Source organism: Nerophis ophidion, unplaced genomic scaffold (assembly GCF_033978795.1).
Source record: "Nerophis ophidion isolate RoL-2023_Sa unplaced genomic scaffold, RoL_Noph_v1.0 HiC_scaffold_60, whole genome shotgun sequence".
Lineage (NCBI taxonomy): Eukaryota > Metazoa > Chordata > Actinopteri > Syngnathiformes > Syngnathidae > Nerophis > Nerophis ophidion.
The window spans coordinates 175,310-189,247 of NW_026906982.1; the positions used below are offsets into that span (position 1 = coordinate 175,310).

At 48.7% G+C, this 13,938-nt stretch overlaps 1 protein-coding gene across 9 annotated transcripts in view; it reads right to left on the bottom strand.

Annotated features, from left to right (window-relative positions):
* Positions 1-5,011: 5,011 nt before the first annotated feature.
* Positions 5,012-13,938, bottom strand: part of LOC133547081 (ankyrin-2-like) — a 150,679-nt gene continuing 141,752 nt past the window's right edge. For 7 of the 9 annotated variants that reach the window (XM_061892879.1, XM_061892880.1, XM_061892877.1 and 4 more), the window contains 4 exons: positions 13,865-13,937; positions 13,660-13,723; positions 5,448-5,567; positions 5,012-5,374 (listed from right to left, as the gene is read on the bottom strand). In XM_061892879.1, coding sequence (XP_061748863.1) covers positions 5,354-5,374; positions 5,448-5,567; positions 13,660-13,723; positions 13,865-13,937 — 278 coding nt within the window. In that variant the 3' untranslated portion in view covers positions 5,012-5,353. Of the gene's footprint in view, positions 5,375-5,447; positions 5,568-13,471; positions 13,557-13,659; positions 13,724-13,864; position 13,938 lie in introns of those variants that run through there. The other 2 variants (XM_061892876.1, XM_061892881.1) reach the window with 2 other exon arrangements.

A 13,938-nucleotide genomic window follows, 5' to 3' on the forward strand; every position in this document is an offset into this window, starting at 1 on the left:
ACGGTCAGCTCGTGCGCCCGGGTAAAACGCGGATATTCCCACATTTTTCAATAATTAGGGATAGACTTTACCGAGTGTGCCGTGACACGCAAACAGAGGAAGAATGCACTCAGTTGTTGGTGCCAAAACGCCACCGGGAAATGATTTTCCAGGCGGCGCACGTTAACCCAATGGCTGGACATTTAGGATATGACAAAACACTTAATCGGGTCATGGTCCGATTCTATTGGCCAGGCCTCCGGGCTAATGTGCGCCGGTGGTGCGCCGCTTGCCCGGACTGCCGGCTGGTGAATCCAGCGGCCACCCCACGGGCACCGTTACGCCCATTGCCGCTCATAGAGGTTCCATTCGAAAGAATTGGCATGGACCTCATCGGACCATTTCACCCGAGTACACAGGGATACCGCTTTGTGTTAGTCCTAGTGGATTACGCAACACGGTATCCCGAAGCAGTGCCTTTGCGCTCCATCTCCGCCAAAAGTGTTGCGCAAGCACTGTTTCAAATTATCTCCCGAGTTGGAATCCCAAAAGAGATTTTAACTGACCAGGGCACGTCCTTTATGTCGCGCACAATAAAGGAACTGTACGGATTATTGGGAATAAAAGCGATCCGCACCAGCGTGTATCATCCGCAAACTGATGGGCTGGTGGAGCGGCTGAATAAAACGCTGAAAACAATGATCCGTAAGTTTATGCACAAGGACAAACAAAATTGGGATAAATGGTTGGATCCCCTCATGTTTGCGATGCGGGAGGACCCCAGGCCTCGCTTGGTTTTGCACCGTTCGAGTTATTATATGGCCGGAGGCCTCGCGGAGTCTTGGACGTCATTAAAGAAAGCTGGGAGGCGGGTCCAAGCTCCAGCAAAAATGAAATACAATACGTCCTTGACATGCGAGCAAAACTCCACCAGGTGGGGCACTTGTCACGCGAGAATTTGCTCCGTGCTCAAGAGCGTCAACAGCGCACGTATAACCGGGGAACCCAACTGCGTAAATTTACACCGGGAGATAAAGTCCTTGTATTACTTCCAACTTCAAGCTCTAAATTACTTGCAAAGTGGCAAGGACCCTTTGAGGTCACGCGGCAAGTGAGTGATGTAGATTACAAGGTTCGGCACTCGGACTGTCGTGGGAACACGCAGCTTTACCATATCAATCTACTGAAGGCACGGAGACAGGCGGAGCCTGTTTCCATGGCGACGGTGGTGAAGGAGGAAGAGAAGTTGGGACCAGAAGTTCCGCACTCTGGACCAACCCCCCGCTTTCCTGTGACAACCAGCTCACATTGGCACAGCGGGCGGAGGTAGCTGAGTTGCAGCGGCGCTTTGCTGACGTGTTCTCATCACGGCCCGGCCGCACGAATCTCATCCGACATCACATAGAGACCAGCCCGGGGATTACGGTGCGGTCTCGGCCATATAGGCTCCCCGAACACAAGCGTAAAATTGTGCGAGAGGAATTTAAAAAAATGCTTGAAATTGGGGTGATAGAAGAATCTCACAGCGCGTGGTGTAGTCCCATTGTTTTGGTGGGGAAGAAGGACGGGACCGTGCGTTTCTGTGTAGATTACCGCAGGGTGAACGATCAGTCACGTTTTGACGCATACCCAATGCCTCGGGTCGACGAGCTCCTAGATTGGCCGGGCACTGCTAATTTTTTCACCACACTGGATTTAACCAAGGGCTACTGGCAGATTCCCTTGTCACCAGAGTCCCGGGAAAAAACAGCATTCTCCACTAAGGACGGTTTGTACCAATTCGTGACACTTCCGTTCGGCTTGTTCGGTGCGCCTGCCACGTTCCAGCGTCTCATGCACCGGGTGCTGCGGCGCCACGCTGCATACGCGGGTGCCTACTTGGACGACATACTCAGCAGCTGGGAACAGCACATGCGGCGGGTCGGGGCGGTGCTCGAGTCCCTGAGGCAGGCGGGGCTCACTGCCAACCTGGCGAAGTGCTCAGTTGGCCGGAGGGAGGTACAGTATCTGGGGTACCACTTGGGGGGTGGGGGGGGGCAGGTGCGGCCGCAGGTGGACAAAACAGCGGCGGTCGCGGCCTGTCCACCTCCCAAGACAAAAAAGAGGTGAGGCAGTTCTTGAGGCTGGCGGGATACTACCGGCGGTTCATTCCGCGGTTCGCGGATTGGACTGGCCCCTTTGACGGACCTTACCCGAAAGGGTGCTCCAGAACTGGTCCAGTGGACGGAGCAGTGCCAGCAGGGATTCGAGAAGGTAAAAGAAGCACTCTGTGAGGAGCCGGTGCTGCACATGCCTAACTTTGAGATCCCTTTTTGTCTGCAGGCGGATGCGTCGGGTCGGCGGCTGGGGGCAGTACTGTCCCAGCAGGTGGAGGGGGTCGACTGCCCCGTGTTATATCTTAACCGTAAGTTGTCGGACCGGGAGGCGAGGTACAGCACGGTGGAGAGGGAGTGCCTCGCCATACGGTGGGCGGTCGGGACCCTCCGCTACTACCTGTTGGGTCGGGCCTTCAGCCTCTACTCGGACCACAAACTGCTCCAGTGTCTCCACCGCATGAGGGACACCAACGCGAGGATCACCCGGTGGTATCTTGCCCTACAACTTCCGGGTGGTCCACAGGCCGGGTACACAGATGGCCGTGGCTGACTTTCTCTCTCGGCCCTCTATGGAAGGGGAGGGGGGAAGTGGGCGCGGCCGGACGGCTGCCCGGCCTGAATCGGGCGGTGGAGGCATGTGGAGAGGGAGGGGCGTGTCCTACGCGTCCCCTGCGGGCGGGGCATGTGCAGCAGCCGGTCATGAAGCAGCAATCAGGTGAGCGGATTCCTCAGCTGGGACAAGTTATCTAATCACCTGTTCCCTTTATCAGCAGCGTTGGAGACCATGAGCGGGGCTGGCACAGAGAGTGTGAATACCAGACACGAGAGAGCAAGAGGGAAATGCTCTGGCCCTGTTGGGGATTGACGCCGAAAGGTGAATATGGTGATGTAGTGAGCTGATGAAGACTCATGAACATTGAAAGTGTAAATAAATATTAAAAGTGTTGTAAACTACTCTGCCAAAGTGTGGTGTTTCCCATGAAGCAGCGAGAAGCCGGGACGGAGACTTCTACACAAGTCTTGCAACTTCGGCCCTAGTTTTAGTTAGTTTGTAGTTTAGCTTTAGTTCTTTTTATCACGGTGCCTTTTTGTGTTCTCCTTTTTCGCACCATCGCTTATTGTATTTATTTTCCTTTTTTGTGAAGTAAAGAACATTTTACTCTCAATTCCATCTGCATCCTTGGGTTCCTCTGCTCCACTGCTAATTGAACTGTGACAGAAAAACAAGTAAAGATTGGGGAGGAGGGTTAAAAAAATAAAATAAATCAGTCAAAGCCTGGACTCCAAGGGGAAAAAAACCTCATAGCCATAGCACACGTAACCACGTTACATAAAATCAACAAAAATTGCAACAAAGCGGTGTCGGGGGGAGTGGGAGCTACGGGGGCCGGTTGCTGCTGTATAAGTGCTGACCAGCTGTCCATCACCCCTAAGGGGAATCAAGCTGGGTAATGCGTGGGGTGGGGCTGAGGGGTGTTTGTGTGCATATTGCTGTTGTCCAGGGTGTATTTTTGTTGTGTCTACAGGCCTGGAGCTGCTCTGCAGGCAGTGCAAGCAAAGTTCAACTCCCAGGTGTTGTTGAGGAGGGAGGGAGGTCAGAGCATCCATCTCTGGGGTGTCCTTGGGGGATGTTTCCGAAACAGCCTTCTTTTGTTATGAGCAGCGTCAAGGCCGTTCGAGGGAGTCAAATTGTAGATTAGGATTGTTGTATTTCCAAGCGAGCGGACCATGGCTTGTCTGTTCTAATGGTCGATCGCGGAAGGTGTCAGTCGATCTAAAAGATCTAAAATGAACCAATCTTCACTATTTGGTCAATCACCTGTACTTCGTCATTGGATAAGACATTAGATTGAGTCAAATCGTAGATTAGGATTGTTGTTTTTCCAAGCGAGCAGACATTTCCATGGCTTGTCTGTTCTAATGGTCGATCTCGGAGGGTGTCAGTTGATCTAAAAGATCTAATCTGTACTTTGTCATTGGATGAGACATTCCAGGGAGTCAAATCGTAGATTAGGACTGTTATTTTTATAAGCGAGCAGACATTTCCATGGCTTGTCTGTTCTAATGGTCAATCGCGGAGGGTGTCAGTTGATCTAAAACAGGGGTCGGCAACCCCCGGCCCCCGAGCCGCATGCGGCTCTTTGGCCACTCAGATATGGCTCAGCTGCATGTGGCTCAGCTGCATAATCGCCGAAACAATCGGAAGGTTTCCGGATTTTGGTGCCTCTCCCGGACATCACCCGGGGTTAACATTCTCCGATTTTCACTTGGATTACAATATTGAGGGCGTACCGTGATGGCTTTACTTTTAACGTACTCTACAACATGTCATCGCCCGCCTTTACACCATGCTATCTGCGTGCCGGCCGGACGCATGCATCTCGCTGCTTTTAGCGTCACAGGTACGAGATTGAAAGGCATATAGTCAACAGCCACACAGGTTACACTGAAGGTTGTGATATAAACAACTATAACACTGCGCCACACTGTGAACCCACACCAAACAACAATGACAAACACATTTAGGGACAACATTCTCACAGTAACACAACATAAACGCAACATAACAATTACCCAGAATCCCATGCATCCATATAAGCGGAAGCCACGTACAACATGTTACTGGGCTGGCAAGATGTTTGTACATGTTGTAGAAGGCGTCAAAGGCAATGGCTTCATAGCACGCCCTTATTATTGTTCTCTGGGTGACCATCAGCAGATATTAGCGAGAATGGGTGCGGCTCCTCTTATCTTCTTTATTTTGTGTAACGGGTCAAAATGGCTCTTTGAGTGGTAAAGGTTGCCGACCCCTGATCAAAAATACTGGGGCTAAGCAGATCTCTGAGGTGCCTATAGCGCCCCCTAGCCCCGGTGTAGCGCCATCCCTGACGGCCGTGTAAAGTGTTTCCTCAAATGAGCACCAGGTGACACAACTTTTCTAGGAAGTTTATTCATGTACACAAGTGCAAACAATTCATGAGTGATTCAATCCTTTCAGACAACAACAACAACAACAAACAACAACGAAAATCAAGTCAAGTCGAATGTGGATTACTTGGTAAAAGAATGCTGTAAAAACACACACACTACATTTTCACGGTAAACACGGACAGTCATGGTGCAGTCTTTGGCCACAGAAAAGAACACAAATGAGTATTTAAAAAAATGCAGAGCGAAATGCAAAAATGGGGAGGAAGAACCCAGCAAAGTCGGAAGTTTAACGATCGGGATATATTGCAGCGTCGATTTTCAATTGTACATTCCGTGTGTGTGCTGCATCAAGGTGGACCATCCGGCTTCTAAAAACAAACCCCCCAAAATACTTGTGTTACTTTTTTCAACAGTTTTTGCAACGCGAGTGCAGACACTAACCTTGCCCGTGTTTCTTCTGACGTCGTCTGTCCTCTGTCGCGTCACCACCCTCGTCTTCACCACCTGGCTAACCTTTCTATCCTTTGCAGGCTCCATCTCAAATCCCGCCGCCGCCTGTTTCTTTAAGAGAGGAGGTCAAGTGGTTATTATATATATGGAGAGGAAGGTCCTGAGTTCAATCCCGGGCTTGGGATCTTTCTGTGTGGAGTTTGCATGTTCTCCCCGTGACTGCGTGGGTTCACTCCGGGTACTCCGGCTTCCTCCCACCTCCAAAGACATGCACCTGGGGATAGGTTGATTGGCAAGACTACCTGTGTTGGCCCTCTGATAAGGTGGCGACTTGTTAAAGTTAAAGTACCAATGATTGTCACACACATACTAGATGTGTCGAAATTATTCTCTGCATTTGACCCATCACCCTTGATCACCCCCTGGGAGGTGAGGGGAGCAGTTCCAACCCTTAATGCTGAGTGCCAAGCAGGGAGGTAATGGGTCCCATTTTTATAGTCTTTGGTATGACTCGGCCGGGGTTTGAACTCACAACCTACCGATATCAGGGCGGACACTCTAACCACTAGGTCACTGAGAAGTTAGTAGACTTGTCCAGGGTTTATCCCGCCTTCCGCCATACTTGTCAACCTTGAGACCTCCGAATTCGGGAGATAGAGAGGGAGCGGGGGGATGTGGGGTGGGCGGGTGTATAGTTATTGCTGCAAGGCGTTCTGGGTATTTGTTATGTTGTGTTTATGTTGTGTTATGGTGCGGATGTTCTCCCGAAATGTGTTTGTCATTCTTGTTTGGTGTGGGTTCACAGTGGCGCATATTTGTGTTAAAGTTGTTTATATGCCCACCCTCAGTGTGACCCGTATGGCTGTTGGTCAAGTATGCACTGCATTCGTCTATGTGTGCGTAAAATTCGCATATATTATGTGACTGGGCCGGCACGCTGTTTGTATGTAGGAAAAGCAGACTTGACGACAGATTTTAGAGGACACTAAAGGCAGTGGCTTTAAGACACGCCCCCAATATTGTTGACCGGGAGGAAATCGGGAGAAAGGTTGCCCCGGGAGATTTTCGGGAGGGGCACTGAAATTCGGGAGTCTCCCAGGAAAATCGGGAGGGTTGGCAACTATGCCTTCCGCCCGAATGCGGCTGAGATAGGCTCCAGCACCCCCTGCGACCCCAAAAGGGACAGGCGGTAGAAAATGGATGGATGGAGACGGATTATCCTAACAATAAATTTACACTCAGGCAAACATTATCGAAAACCTCAGGCACTCAGGCAAATATTATCGAAAACCTCTATGAAAAGTAAAAACAAAGGACCCAGATTTCCCTCGCCCGGACGCGGGTCACCGGGGCCCCCCTCTGGAGCCAGGCCCGGAGGTGGGGCACGATGGCGAGCGCCTGGTGGCCGGGCCTGTACCCATGGGGCCCGGCCGGGCACAGCCCGAAGAGGCAACGTGGGTCCCCCCTCCAATGGGCTCACCACCCATAGCAGGGGCCATAGAGGTCGGGTGCAATGTGAGCTGGGCGGCAGCCGAAGGCAGGGCACTTGGCGGTCCGATCCTCGGCTACATAAGCTCGCTCTTGGGACGTGGAACGTCACCTCACTGGGGGGAAAGGAGCCTGAGCTAGTGCGCGAAGTAGAGAAATTCGGCTGGATGTAGTCGGACTCACTTCGACGCACAGCAAGGGCTCTGGAACCACTTCTCTTGAAAGGGGCTGGACTCTCTTTCACTCTGGCGTGGCCGGCAGTGAGAGGCGACGGGCTGGGGTGGCAATTCTGGTTGCCCCCCGGCTTAAAGCCTGCACGTTGGAGTTCAACCCAGTGGACGAAAGGGTAGCCTCCCTCCGCCTTCGGGTGGGGGGACGGGTCCTGACTGTTGTTTGTGCTTACGCACCAAACAACAGTTCAGAGTACCCACCCTTTTTGGGTACACTCGAGAGAGTACTGGAGAGTGCTCCCCCGGGTGATTCCCTTGTCCTACTGGGGGACTTCAACGCTCATGTTGGTAACGACAGTGAAACCTGGAGAGGCGTGATTGGGAAGAATGGTCGCCCGGATCTGAACCCGAGTGGTGTTTTGTTATTGGACTTCTGTGCTCGTCACAGTTTGTCCATTACAAACACCATGTTCAAACATAAGGGTGTCCATATGTGCACTTGGCACCAGGACACCCTAGGCCGCAGTTCCATGATCGACTTTGTAGTTGTGTCATCGGATTTGTGGCCTCATGTTTTGGACACTAGGGTAAAGAGATGGGCGGAGCTTTCTACCGATCACCACCTGGTGGTGAGTTGGCTGCGATGGTGGGGGAGGGTGCCGGACAGACCTGGCAGGCCCAAACGCATTGTGAGGGTTTGCTGGGAACGTCTGGCAGAGTCTCCTGTCAGAGAAAGTTTCAATTCCCACCTCCGGAGGAACTTTGAACATGTCACGAGGGAGGTGCTGGACATTGAGTCCGAGTGGACCATGTTCCGCACCTCTATTGTCGAGGCGGCTGATCGGAGCTGTGGCCGCAAGGTAGTTGGTGCCTGTCGTGGCGGTAATCCTAGAACCCGCTGGTGGACACCAGCGGTGAGGGATGCCGTCAAGCTGAAGAAGGAGTCCTACCGGGTTCTTTTGGCTCATAGGACTCCAGAGGCAGTGGACAGGTACCGACAGGCCAAGCGGTGTGCAGCTTCAGCGGTCACAGAGGCAAAAACTCGGACATGGGAAGAGTTTGGGGAAGCCAAGGAAAATGACTTCCGGATGGCTTCGAAGCGATTCTGGACCACCATCCGCCGCCTCAGGAAGGGGAAGCAGTGCACTGTCAACACCGTGTATGGTGCGGATGGTGTTCTGCTGACCTCAACTGCGGATGTTGTGGATAGGTGGAAGGAATACTTTGAAGACCTCCTCAATCCCACCAACACGTCTTCCTATGAGGAAGCAGTGCCTGGGGAATCTGTGGTGGACTCTCTTATTTCTGGGGCTGAGGTTGCTGAGGTAGTTAAAAAGCTCCTCGGTGGCAAGGCCCCAGGGGTGGATGAGATCCGCCCGGAGTTCCTTAAGGCTCTGGATGCTGTGGGGCTGTCTTGGTTGACAAGACTCTGCAGCATCGCGTGGATATCGGGGGCGGTACCTCTGGATTGGCAGACCGGGGTGGTGGTCCCTCTCTTTAAGAAGGGGGACCGGAGGGTGTGTTCCAACTATCGTGGGATCACACTCCTCAGCCTTCCCGGTAAGGTTTATTCAGGTGTACTGGAGAGGAGGCTACGCCGGATAGTTGAACCTCGGATTCAGGAGGAACAGTGTGGTTTTCGTCCTGGTCGTGGAACTGTGGACCAGCTCTATACTCTCGGCAGGGTTCTTGAGGGTGCATGGGAGTTTGCCCAACCAGTCTACATGTGCTTTGTGGACTTGGAGAAGGCATTCGACCGTGTCCCTCGGGAAGTCCTGTGGGGAGTGCTCAGAGAGTATGGGGTATCGGACTGTCTTATTATGGCAGTCCGATCCCTGTACGATCAGTGTCAGAGCTTGGTCCGCATTGCTGGCAGTAAGTCGGACACGTTTCCAGTGAGGGTTGGACTCCGCCAAGGTTGCCCTTAGTCACCGATTCTGTTCATAACTTTTATGGACAGAATTTCTAGGCGCAGTCAAGGCATTGAGGGGTTCCGGTTTGGTGGCCGCGGGATTAGGTCTCTGCTTTTTGCAGACGATGTGGTCCTGTTTGCTTCATCTGGCCGGGATCTTCAGCTCTCACTGGATCGGTTCGCAGCCGAGTGTGAAGCGGCCGGAATGCGAATCAGCACCTCCAAATCCGAGTCCATGGTTCTCTCCCGGAAAAGGGTGGAGTGCCATCTCCAGGTTGGGGAGGAGACCCTGCCCCAAGTGGAGGAGTTCAAGTACCTAGGAGTCTTGTTCACGAGTGGGGGAAGAGTGGATCGTGAGATCGACAGGCGGATCGGTGCGGCGTCTTCAGTAATGCGGACGTTGTACCGATCTGTTGTGGTGAAGAAGGAGCTGAGCCGGAAGGCAAAGCTCTCAATTTACCGGTCGATCCACGTTCCCATCCTCACCTATGGTCATGAGCTTTGGGTCATGACCGAAAGGATAAGATCACGGGTACAAGCGGCCGAAATGAGTTTCCTCCGCCGTGTGGCGGGGCTCTACCTTAGAGATAGGGTGAGAAGCTCTGTCATCCGGGAGGAACTCAAAGTAAAGCCGCTGCTCCTCCACACCGGATTACAAGGCGCACTGCCGATGAGCGGGTCTAGTCAGTTCTATTTTCGTACAAAAGGTGCACCGGTTTATAAGGCGCATTAAAAGGGGTCATATTTATTTTTTTTTCTAAATCTTAAACACTTCATTGAGGCCTACATAAAATGTAATGGTAGTTCTTTGGTCAAAATGTTGCATCGATGATGTTTTACAGATCATTTTCAAGCTGCTTTCTGACAGCCGCTTCAGTATGCACCGTTTTGTGGGCGGTCTTATTTACGTGCCTCCACTTCGACAGCGTCTTCTCCCTGTCATCTTTGTTGTAGCGGTGTAGCGTGCAAGGATGGGAGTGGAAGAAGTGTCAAAAGATTGAAGCTAGCTTTTTTAATGACATCCAGACATTACTTCAATCAATAACGGAGCAGCGTATCCGCATCCGCGGCTCACTAGTGCAACAACAACGCCGGAAATGTGTCCCGTGACAAACTGCCCGACCGGATAAGTAATAACTAAAGTTCCTTGGGTGAATGTGTATACTCACCACACCGGTATGTTTTAGCACTTTCATAGCGAGATATAAATTACGACTTTAAACTACTTTATATGAGAAATGGCAACAGCAGAGGATGAATTCCCCATATAGAGTGTCCGCCCTGAGATCAGTAAATCGTGAGTTCAAACCCCGGCCGAGTCATACCAAAGACTATAAAAATGGGACCCATTACCTCCCTGCTTGGCACTCGGCATCAAGGGGTTGGAATTGGGAGTTAATTCACCAAAAATGACTCCAGGGCGGGGCCACTGCTGCTGCTCACTGCTCCCCTCACCTCCCAGGGGTTGATCAAGGGTGATGGGTCAAATGCAAAGAATAATTTCGCCACACTTAGTGTGTGTGTGTGTGACAATCATTGGTACTTTAACTTTAACTTATTAGGGTATCATGAATACCCTAGTAAACTCAATATTTTGACATGAATTGCAATTGTGTCAAAATATTGGGGTCTTTTTAAAAACATATTCAAATTATGGAAGCCAGTAGTCAACTGTGATTTATCGTGATTCAAATTCAAAAGTGTGATAATTGTGATTGGAAAAAAAACGTTTTACAGCAATACAAATTTGTGGTTTCCTGATCTATGTGGTATCACCTTTTCTCATGGAATTGAGTTTTTTTTTTAATTAATTTATTATTGGATTCTGACTGTTACACTCAGCTGTCTGCTCCTCTGCTTATTGCCTCACAGCCAATCAGATTCTGCCATTCCACGCTCACCTGTGACTCATTAACAAACATCTACATATACAAACCCCGTTTCCATATGTGTTAGATGTAGATATAAACAGAATACAATGATTTGCAAATCCTTTTCAACCCATATTCAGTTGAATGCACTACAAAGACAAAATATTTGATGTTAAAAAAATCATAAACTTTATTTTTTTTTTGCAAATAATAATTAACTTAGAATTTCATGGCTGCAACATGTGCCAAAGTAGTTGGGAAAGGGCATGTTCACCACTGTGCTACATCACCTTTTCTTTTAAAAACACTCAATAAACGTTTTGGGAACTGAGGAAACTAATTGTTGAAGCTTTGAAAGTGGAATTCTTTCCCATTCTTGTTTTATGTAGAGCTTCAGTCGTTCAACAGTCCGGGGTCTCCGCTGTCGTATTTTACGCTTCATAATGCGCCACACATTTTCGATCGGACACATGTCTGGACTGCAGACGGGCCAGTCGAGTACCCACACTCTTTTACTGCAAAACCACGCTGTTGTAACATGTGGCTTGGCATTGTCTTGCTGAAATAAGCAGGGGCGTCCATGATAATGTTACTTGGATGACAACATATATTGCTTCAAAACCTGTATGGACCATTCAGCATTAATGGTGCCTTCACAGATGTGTAAGTTACCCATGCCTTGGGCACTAATACACCCCCATACCATCACAAATGCTGGCTTTTGAACTTTGCACCTATAACAATCCGGATGGTTATTTTCCTCTTTGTTCCGGAGGACACCACGTCAACAGTTTCCAAATATAATTTGAAATGTGGACTCGTCAGACCACAGAACACTTTTCCACTTTGCATCAGTCCATCTTAGATGAGCTCGGGCCCAGCGAAGCTAGCGGCGTTCCTTGGTGTTGTTGATAAATGGGTTTTGCTTTGCATAGTAGAGTTTTACCTTGCACTTACAGATGTAGTGACAAACTGTGTTTAGTGACAGTGGTTGTATGAAGTGTTCCTGAGCCCATGTGGTCATATCCTTTACACACTGATGTCGGTTTTTAATGCAATACCGCCTGAGGGATCAAAGGTCCGTAATATCATCGCTTACGTGCAGTGATTTCTCCAAGTTCTCTGAACCTTTTGATGATTTTACAGACCGTAGATAGTAAAATCCCTAAATTCCTTGCAAGAGCTTGTTGCGAAATGCTTTTCTAAAACTGTTCAACAATTTGCTCACAAATTGGTGACCCTCGCCCCAGCCTTGTTTGTGAATTACTTAGCATTTCATGGAAGCCTTTTTTTATACCCAATCATGGTACCCACCTGTTCCCAATTAGTCTGCACACCTGTGGGATGTTCCAAATAAGTGTTTGATGAGTATTTCTCAAATATATCAGTATTTATTGCCACATTTCCCAACTCCTTTGTCACATGTTGCTGGCATCAAATTCTAAAGTTAATGATTATTTGCACAAAAAAAAAAAGTGTATCAGTTTGAACATCAAATATGTTGTCTTTGTAGCATATTCAACTGAATATGGGTTGAAAATGATTTGCAAATCATTGTATTCCGTTTATATTTACATTTAACACAATTTCCCAACTCATATGGAAACAGGATTTGTATATCCTCAGGCCGTATTGTATGACTTTGAAAGACTGTAGCCTGACCACGTGGTCCTGTCCGTTTGTAGTCGTTGTTTGTTGCTGACCTATTTTTTATTTGACCAGGTTTTTGCCTACTCACTTCTAGCTTTGCTTAAACTACAACAACACCTTTAAAACCTGCGCCTGCATCCCAGAATGTCATTCTGTCTTGCAAGTGTGACCAGTAGATGGCAGTCAAACATAAGGGATACGTGTCGACTGCAATTTTACGCAAGTAAACAGCACCAATATTTTATATGTTCCATTGAAAATATAGAACGTTACACACGGCGCTCAAAAGTCTATCAAAATGTTTTAATACGACTTTGGTAAGCTTTGAAGCCGCACGGCTTGATAGATTGTACCGTGCTTCCACATACGAGTATTTTTATGGTGGGTGTATAAGGTAAGATATATTATCTGGCGTTTTGTTCCGCAATATTATGCAAAAGCAACTTTTCTTACTTTCTGGTACCTGCTGATCTGTATTTGGGATCTGCATAAATCCTGAAAAAAAAACTACCGGTATAGTGAGTTTACATTATTCACCCAAGGAAACTTTAGTTCTTTATTTTAGGACGTTTTTTTAGGGGACACATTTCCGGCGTTGTTATTGCACTGGTGAGCCACGGATGAGGGGATGCTGCTCCGTTATTGATTTAAGTAAAATCTGAATGTCATTAAAAAAGTTAGCTCCATCTTTTGACACTTACTCCACTACCGTCCTTGCACGCTACACCGCTACAACAAAGATGACAATGAGAAAACGCTGCCGAAGGTAAGGCACGTCAATAAGACGACCCACAAAACGGTGCATCCTGAGGCGACTGTCAGAAAGCGGCTTGAAGATGATCTGTAAAACATCATCTATGCAAAATTTTGACCAAAGAACCATCATTACATGTTATGTAGACAACAAGGAAGTGTTTTACATTTACAAAAAAAGAATTACAATATGACTCCTTTAATGCCTTTTGTATTAAAATAGACCTGACTCGACCCACTCATCGTGTCCTATGGTCTGGAAAATATGGTAAATCACAACACATTTTTTGTTATATTATTTTTTTCTTGAAAATAGGATGATTTTTTTCCCACAGTTACTTGTGCCTCGAGTGACTCACTTGCAGACCACTGCTTGCTTGATTCGAGTTCATGGATTCCTTGGACACTACGCCTTGTTCAGAGCTGTGCAAAGAAAAGCAGAAGGGGGATACAGTTTGCCACAAAAAGTGGATATTTCGCTACGAGGCGACTAAGGTACTGGACCAGATAGATTCGGTCTCAAATCCAGAACTTAATGACAAATGGTGTCAGGATATGACTTACCATGTAATGGTTTGGATCCGCTGAACGATGTCCATTCTGTTGATCTCAGTCAGTCTCTTGATGAGTGTGGTTTC